General features: G+C 35.8%; 1 protein-coding gene across 1 annotated transcript in view; it reads left to right on the top strand.

Moving 5' to 3' along the window:
• Nucleotides 1–1,716: 1,716 nt before the first annotated feature.
• The window catches only part of LOC101852351 (28S ribosomal protein S34, mitochondrial), a gene marked incomplete at its 5' end in the record, with an annotated part of 10,790 nt that continues 2,791 nt past the window's right edge, over nucleotides 1,717–9,715 (top strand). The window contains 1 exon segment of the mRNA XM_005106807.3: nucleotides 1,717–2,707. Coding sequence (XP_005106864.1) covers nucleotides 2,525–2,707 — 183 coding nt within the window.

Below are 9,715 nucleotides of genomic sequence, written 5' to 3'. Positions count from 1 at the left end.
CACACACACATACACGCACACTCACACACACATACACAAACACAGTAACATTTTCTTTCAACCTTTGACCTGAATACTCTATGCATGTATTCATTAAAGCTGCCGTATGTCCTTAGATTCTTAAGCAGTGTAGTTCCTTTAAAAATAAAAGAAAAAAAAAGAGCCTTGATCAACTCTCAAGTACCAACAAATTTTAATTAAAAGAGCCCTACACCGTCTATGGTTTATAACATAATATTATTATTATTGTTAATACAGATCCTGTGGCTTCATGTGTTAGCTGACATACACATTTGAGATCTCAAAACGATTTTGATATAAATATGATATGCGCATTCGTAACATTACTTTATATCATTCGTACATAACATACATAATCAATAGAGAGACTGCATCAAAGTTTCCAAGTCTCGAGAGTAGCTTTAAAAAACAAAAAAACAAAAAAATTAAAACAAATAAAAATAATAATAAAAATATGTATAAAATGTATGCACTGTATTGATAATATTATCCCGTGTACGCTTCTGGGGAAGAGTGATATTCTCTCGTTATACCTCACTTCTTATTCAGAACTCCCAACTTCCACCGCTACCGGATAATTCACTTATTTATTCAAATCAAATCATGTTTTTTAATGGGTTTTTTTGTTGTTGCCTTTGGGTATATCAAGTTCCAGGTACAGATATTTGCTTCTGAAATGTTGTTGTTGTTGTTGTTGTTGTTGGTGTTGTTGTTGTTGTTGTTGTTGTTGTTATGTTGAAGTAGCTATTATTGTTTTTGTTGTTGTTTTTTGTTGTTGTTATTCTTTTTTGTCGAAAGGTGGTTGACTCCTCCCTTGTATTTCACGAGTGATTCATCGTATTGGTGCTTTTGAATATGTTCTTTTTATTCTGTTTCATTATTATTTTTTTTCTAAAGAGGCAAATTTGTGAGTTTATTTTTTGTGGGTGCGCGAGTTCCCAACGACGCCCTCTGTTTGTACATGCACATGATGCACTCGCTCACTCACTCACTCTCTCACTCACCCTCACACACTCAGAGAGAGAGAGAGAGAGAGAGAGAGAGAGAGAGAGAGAGAGAGAGAGAGAGAGAGAGAGAGAGAGAGAGAGAGAGAGAGAGAGAGAGAGAGTGACCGAAAAGAACCCTCCCCCGTACCCTGCAAAAAGAAATAAAAAACCCTAAAAAAAACAAAAACAAACACACACACACAACACAGCACAACACACACACACACACAACACGCATACACACACGCACACGCACACACACACACGCACACACACACAGAGACGCACGCACGCGCACACACACACGCACCAAACCACCAAAAAACAAACAGCAGTGGCCGAGAGCACAAGATTAGGAGTGAGGCATTGGCTTTTTTAACCATTCGATTGCAACTACTACAATTAACTCTAGTTCTTTGCCTAGAATCTAGATCAGTTCTAAATTCCGAACTAGCCTACTCTGCAAACTCTTAACACTAGAGTTCTGCTGGAGACGCGCATAACGAAACAAAACAAAGAATCATTTCTACCTTGAAATACATATAGTAACAAATTATACAACCAAAACTTGCTTTTGCCCTTGTTCTTCTTTTTACGCCTCCTCTGAAGGACAAAACCCCCCGAAATTGTTAAAGATGTTGAGGATGTTAACAGTGTCACTCCTCCGTCTTGCTAACCATCAGCGTAGATCTTCTACTTCTACATCTAGATTCTACATGTAGGCCTACTGCTTTTTGTTGATTTTGTTTTTTAGGGCTATTTCCTTTTTGTACACACCATTTCGGAATTTCCCGATAGGCTAATGACGTTTTTTAAAGATCTAAATAGCTTCTTTACGTCAGTGTGTAGGAGAGCTACTTCCTCCCGTACAGCTGATTGGTATCGATACTCACCAAATGAGCCAATGTTCAAAGTCGTTTTGACATTTTAATGCGAATAAACATTTAAAAAAAGAAAAGAAAAGAGGCAGCTTTCTTTTCTCGTTTTACCACAAGAGTGGATCGCATTCTGACAACCGAAAACGCTACAAGAAAACAATGAAAAGTCTCCGAAGGATTATCATTTTATTATTTTTACAAGGCTAAAACAAATGTTGTCAATACCCATCATCAAATACCATGCCTCTTGATTTTACCTAGGAAACGAACATTTTTTTCACTAAGACCTTCCCTTTTTCATATTAGACTGAAAAATGTAATAGGTATACAGGCCAACTTGTATTATTGATTCGTCCTATAATATCATGCGTGCAGTTTCTTGAAAGAAGGCATTCGCAAGTTCTTATTGAAAACCGCCCAGTTTTAACATAGAGTGGTTTCAACAAAACCAAAATATTGGTATCGATGTGTGTCACACTACCCGACTCTAAGGTCAGAGTGGATAAAAGATGGCAGCCCCCATGATGGACCCATAACCTTCAATACATTCATTGGTGTTCTAAGAATCTTTTGAACGTCTTCCCCGTTTCACTTTTACTACTTTGAACTTCAGAGGCAACATTTTGCACTATTATCAAAATGCCAGTGCGTTATATTGGCAGGGACCCATTTTTCAAAGGAAAGTCTCTGTATGAAATTTGTAGACAACTACGAAACCTGGGTGAGGGGAGGATTGTGACCAGGACAAGCTTTGAAGAGAAGTGGCCAACTCAGAAAACTTACGTTAGGTTGACTCAAGTAATCCCAGACATGTCATGTCCGGTAAGTTCATATACTACACCCGTTTTAGGTCAGTAAGGCAGGAATTCGGTAACGAGCGACCTCTATGAAATCAGAAAAGAGTATATAGATTCTAGAATAAACGGATCCGATAGAATAAAGTAATAATAAAGTCTGCTGAGGGTTGTTAGGGTTACGGGTTAGGGTTGAGGTTAGGGCTAGGGTAAGGCGGTAGAGGTTGGGTTAGGGTTAGGGGAATGGTCAGGATTAGGACTAGCTTTCTTCTTTTCGGTGTTCGTTGGGGTGGTTGCTCGTTAGGAAGTCCTTTTGAAAATTGTCTCTAATTTCAAATTTGGTGCTAATTATTGAAGAAACTTGGGCGCTTTTTCGGTAGTTCCCACCCCGCAATTGTTATTCACGGGTTTTGGCCCCAAGAGTAGGGGGGTTTCAGGGGGGCTTGCCTCCCTGACCTAACAAAAATAGGAAGGGGGGTTTTACCACAATTTAATGTTTTGCTGTTGTTAGGTTTGATATCTTAGCTCACTGCGAATCAAAGGTATAGATCTAGACTCTAGGTCTAGAAGTAGGTCAGGCTCAAATAAGGGGGGTGGGAACTACCGAAAAAGCACCGAAACTTGGTAGGCCTACATGCTATGATTTTTAAAAATGACTTTTTTAGATCTCTACTACTTTAGATTAGTTCTAGATCTAGATCAAGAGATATTTTATCAGTGAGTTTATTTTATTAAAATTATGTTGGCCTATGATTTTTTAGGTATTGTAGGAAACCCACACGCAGATGTTTTGAGGGCTGAACTACTGTAATTTTTACTGCAGAACACATGGCCACTAAATCCCTGGCAAATCAATTATTTTCAAATAAATATCAATCCTAATTGCCAAAACATTAATAAATGTGTCACAGCTCACCAATGACACTTTTTTTAGTGGCAATACTTTTCACAAGAAATTAATTTTGTATAGATCTAGTGTCTATGAATATAAAATCTTTTTTGCACTATAATAGTTTCTCAAAGTGAACGTTCAATAAGCATAATGTCACTGTAGGAAGAAAAAAAAATGATGGACTTGCTTTTAAAATGGATATTGTCCTAACTGTTAAAATCTGTAGAAACCATGCACTGGGATTTATAATTTAGTATTTTTAAAGAAATTTTCTAGAATACAGCTAACACAGGTGTAAAAAAATATTCATCTGTTATGACAAATTGACAGGTCATTGTGCAAAAGCTGGCTCGATAGTTGAGGAAATATTTGAAATTAAGTTGTGCCACGAATTGTTGACTGCACTATAGAGCACGTTCATGTCATTTTAAAGAAATCTATGATTTCTCTCTGTACAGAAGACAATAATTATATAAAAATATTATTATATCTTATTAACTTGTTATAAAATGTAAAACTAAATTATACTTTCCTTTTAAAAGATGCAGGTACATGACATGTTAAACATGTTTCACAGAGGAAGAATGTGTAAGGAAAGTTTTTTTTATAAAAGGCTCTCATAGTTTGAAGAGAGTGCTTGTGAACTGGTGCCTGATGAGAATCAACATTTTAATATTTTCATTCCGATTTCTTTCTCAGGATTTGTGCAGCACTTATTTTCTTATTCAGTTTTTTATTCCGTTTTACAAGAATTTAATCTTTATAACCATGGAAAACAACTTTATTTGAGGTGCTGTATGTTGTTTTTAATTTGGAGTATTAGCCTATTGTTACTATGTGATTTTTGTGCACGTATGGGCATTTCTCTAAATCAAATTGCATGGTATCTGCTTTGACAAGGACCGAAAAGTGATGTGAGTTTAAAACACTTGGGGGATTTTCTAATAATAGTGCATCAAGTGTGAGAGTGCTGTTAGTATTAAAATTACCCCAGAATCAATATTTTCTCTAATTTAGAGATAGATTTGTTTTCTAGCCTAGACTAGACCTCGTTCTTTCTGATTAAGATTGTCGTCGCCAACGCTGAGCTGGGATTGTCTGCCGATGCCCGAGGCAAATAATTTTATTTAGTGACTCTCGTTCCGTTTTTTGGGTGTTCACTGTATCCGATTTCCCCCTGAAACCAGTTCATTTTATCTACTATTTTTTAAAATTAGCAAATTATAAATAGCTTTTCAATTGGGGACCAGAGAATATCGTTCACTTTAACCGATTGTTCAAATAAAGCGTGTTCACTTCAGGCGGACTTCACCATATAAGTAATCTTTTGGCAAGCAATAGTAAGAGCTGTCATGTCTATTAGAAGTAGTACCTTTTGATCAGAAATAATGTTTGTGTATATATTTGTGATTTTTAAGACTGGACGAAACTCTTGGTTTGTCCCCAAAACTTGTAATTTGTTTGATATACTGATGTGTCCAGTTTTGGGGGATCATTCACAGAAAAGTGTTTCTTACGGGGGGGAAAAGCTCTGTAGAAAATCAACGTCTAAGATGGTACAAAAATGTATAGAACTGTGTAAAGTTGTCTGAAATTAATTTGTTAAAAAAAATATTTTAATGTAAAAGATACTGAAAAGAAAAGAATAATAGTTTAAATACGATTTTGTAATGACAAAGTGTGTTTTGATAAAAAAAATCTTTCTTTGTTATCCTAAAAGAACAAAAAAAAATTGAATGTAAAATGAAATGGCCAAAGGATTTTTAAAAGTAAAATAATGTATGGAAATTATTCACAATGAAAAATATATATGATATTTTGCTTGGCTTTTATCTGACACGTCCAATGTAAAAAGTTTTGACGCTGAATCATAAATGGTCTCCACCAATTGTACAGAATTGTTTTGTTTACAGCACCAGACTCACTTTAACCAGGCCTGCCAAATTCCCAGACGAAAATCTGGGATTCCAGATTATAAATTTTGTGAGGCGTGCTGACAAAATGAGTTACTTCTCGCAATCCACAACCAGAGATATTGGCCAAAAATTGACACTAGGGTCACATTTATAGATTTCCTATTGATGCCATATTCTTTAACATGCCTTTTTTGTAAGCGTTTTATGGCCCTCGCAACTTCATAAGGTCATATGAGCGCACGGGACACATTAAACATATTCAGTTGGTAGGAAATTTTGACTTTTGCCCGGATGGAGGCCGAAGCCTACTCTTATTGATTTAAGACCACCAAGGGATCTGTAACGTGACCTCCGAGATTTTTCGCCCTTGTCCGAGAAGGCTAGGTATAGATCTTTCCTACCAGCAGATCCGGGGTGTGTGACTGAAAGACAGCAATTTATATAAGGAGCCCAAGAGTAGCAGTAGAAGGGCGGCAGAAAGAGCCAGGAGCCCAGAGGAGGGGGCATATGAGGTGAGGGGGTGGGTGCAGAAAGCGGAGATGAAAGCAGACTACGGAACATTGTTGGAGGACCGGAAAAGGAGGTGAAAGGAGACAATCTTAGAGTAGAAAAATGTTCCTTTGCTACCCAGATTTGAATCCGGGACTTTTGAATGAGAGGTGAACACCTTAATCTCAAGGCCACGAGAGCCCCCCCCCCCCCCCAACGTGCCTTTTGTTATTTCATACTTTATATTGTAAAAACTTTGCCTATCAGCATGATTTATCAATATCCATAAGGCTTGAATCCGAGAAGTAATTCATTTTGTCAGCACACTTCCCATTTATTGTCTTTATTTATTTATTTATTTATTTATTTATTTATTTTTTTTCTGTATGTTTTACATTTCGCGTAGTGTTGAACAAATTTTTTATCCTGGCTTTAATTGTGAGTATTATATGCGTGTAAAAACATTTCAGTAAGACAAGAGAAGAAACAGTGATGTGGGCTGCTCTCAATATTCTCTTGTTTTTTTTTTGTCCACTTAAAAAAAAAAGTGATGCCCTATTTTTCTAAGCCCTTACGTTATCTGGGACTAGTTGGATTCTGGGTAGTCAGAAAAAATAACTAATTCAAAAAATACTTTAAGTTATACCCAACACACACACGCACACACACACATACACACACACACACACACACATACACACACACACACATACACATACACACACACACACACGCACACACACACTTTTCCAGCTCCAAACATTTCTTGAGTGTAGCAACTGACCAGTCTATCTTTAAGATAAATACAGAGTGGTTTAGAGAATCTTTGTTGCCTTCAGCAATTCAGTTAGAATGTTGTAGTTTAAACCCAAACAAGCTGTGTTCACTCGCATTTTCATATTTTATTTTGTGAATAATATATATATATATATTTATTTATATATATATATATATATATGTATATATATATATATGGGATATACCTTGTACTTGTCTGTACAGTTGTTGTTTTATGTAGATCATGTGTTGGTAGAGAGAGACTGAGAGCAGTAGAGAAAGGGAGAGAGAGAAAGCGAAATATATTTATGAGCTTTTGCCAATAGGTGTGTACCTAAAATGTAGCACAGAGGGTTGATGATAAGGTTTTTAATATTTCGTTTTTACTTGAATTTTTCTACTCATGTATACCTCCTCCTACAAAAACATGTATTTACAGACCTACAGATGGCATTTTTTATGAATATGGCGCTGAATGTTGTCGCTGTCATTCGTCATTGTATTTCAAATACGGAATTTTCAGAAGCTAAAAAAAACTGTTTTGATTTCAGTTTCAGGCAGGACATAATGTGAGGCGAGCTGACAAAAAGAGTTACTTCTCGCAATCCACAAATGAAGATATTGGCCAAAAATCGAAATTAGGGTCAAAATTGTAGATTTTCTTTTGATGCCATATTCTTTAACTATAACCTGTCTTTTATTATTTCATACACATAACTTGTAAAAACTTCACCTGTAAGCGTGATGTATATATTCTCTTAAGGCCTGAATCCGAGAAGTAATTCATTTTGTCAACACGCTTCACTAATATTATACTACTTAATTTACACAATGTTTAATGCCGTGACTGTTTTAGAGAAAGGGAATGAGACTAGCACCAACTGATGGGGCTCATCAAACTCTACAACATACTTGGTTTTTTAATTAAATTTTGTTTGACTTCTTCTGCATTGTTGAATGGAAGGGTAGGTAGTTGGCGGTTGCTCTGGTGTGGTTTGCTTCTTCTTTCCTATCAAACGTCTATCGTCTTGATCTCCCCTCCTTCTTTTTTTGCTTTTTTGTGTTAGTTAATATCTTGTAACACCTCTAATCTTTAGCGTTTATATGACCTTATTATGTTGCAAGTGCTGTAAAACTCTTACAAAAAAAAAAAAAGAAAATGAATGGAAGGTGAATATGTGCTGGTGTATATTTTGTATTGCTGAAGCAATTTGGGTATTTTACACAAACACTCTGAATTAATTACTTTTGAACAAGGTAATGAAATCTTTGTATTTACTTACTGCCAAATTTTAAAATCGCACTCTATCCATTTACCGTAAAACTTACATGACAACTATCATATCGTAAGATTCTGGAGTTGATGGGGTTTTCCACAAATACCAAGATTTTACTTATAAATACATGTAAACATGCAATATAGCGAAATCGATGGGATGCTGAAATCTGTTTTATATTTATGACTTTCTCTTTGTACCTGTTTTAAGTAATAATAATTTTGTATGTATGTATGTAAGAAAAAAATTAGGGACTTGAAAATTGGCAAGCTATGTACGTTTTTCGCTTTGGTCATGTTCACTCTGCGTGTACTTGACTGCAATGTGTTTTTCAATGGAACCATTCATATCTTAATATTTATAAATCATGCTTGTGAATTATCAACACAGAATGAAGCAGGTTTAATCGACAGAATTTAGTATATGAGCAAATTATTACTATATTTTGATCAGGATTTGAAAGCAGGATGACAAAGTGATATATCATAATTAATTTCATCACTGCCCTTCCCACCCTGCACCAGGGTATAGGCCATGGACAAACACTACTTTCCGCCTTTCTCCATCCTGGGCTAGTTTCTTGATTTTATTCCGTGTCGTCCCACTTCTCTGTACATCAGTTTCTGATAATATCACTTGCAAAAGGAAAAAAGTCACTTTTGTGTAAATTTTACTGGTTCATTTGCTTTCTTTAAAGGGTGTATACGAATGTATGATTTGAAATAGGATGTAATCATCCTAGTAGACTGTTACAGAGTTCAATGAAAGGGTTCGGGAACTTTTCCTCTGTCTTGTTAGTTGTATATTTTGAATAACTGTGTCACTGAAGTTGAAGTGTCCTTTCTTTTAAAAATTTTTTAAATAGTTGTTACAGAGTCATTCTATTGGTTGTGCATAAACATCCATGGGATTTTTCTAGAAGGGAGTCCCCAGGTTTTGGTACATGTTTTACTGGGCAAAGTGTCAAAATGAACTCTTGAGCCTCTGAAGAAGTGAAGAAATTTCTCATCAATCATGTAAAAACAAATACTGCAACCTTAGTCAAAGTAATTTTTCTTTTCTTGGGTTCTTTTAAAAAAAAAATTTTTTTTAACATTGTTGAGAAGTTTCCGCCTTTGAATTTTTACAGCGAATTTTTTACTTCAACCATTCCGACTTTACAAAAAAAGGAAGCCAAGCCGTCTTGAGAACTCATGTGAAAACAGAGCTAACTTTAGTCCCGTGCACGTTATATTATGACCTTATGCAGTTGCGAGCGTAGTACCAAAACTTACCAAACCTACATATTGACAAAAAAATGGCAATGACCCGTCCAAGTACAATTCTGTGGGCCAGCTGATAAAAATCTACAAAACCCAAAGTTATGAATTAAAAAAAAAATTGCAGTTTCTTAATTTGTGGTATCTGTAACATAGTACTACCTTACCATGACCCACCGTCGTCATTTATACACAAACGTGATCGCAAAGATTTACATTGTAGTCACAACAGTGCTTTTACCACCCCCACCCCCTTTCCCCATTTTTTCATTTTCTGCGTACACAAGTTTAACATGCAGATTAAGATTCATCATCACAGTCATATATTGCCCTGCTTCCATCCAACCAATGGCACCCTCACCCACATCTTTCTTTCAAAAGCATCACACAGATCTTTATTGGCATTATGATGATGTGACCAACAAC

This window comes from Aplysia californica, unplaced genomic scaffold (assembly GCF_000002075.1).
Source record: "Aplysia californica isolate F4 #8 unplaced genomic scaffold, AplCal3.0 scaffold00557, whole genome shotgun sequence".
NCBI lineage: Eukaryota > Metazoa > Mollusca > Gastropoda > Aplysiida > Aplysiidae > Aplysia > Aplysia californica.
Note: the sequence above shows the minus strand (reverse complement) of the source record. Positions and strands in the feature narration are given on the sequence as shown.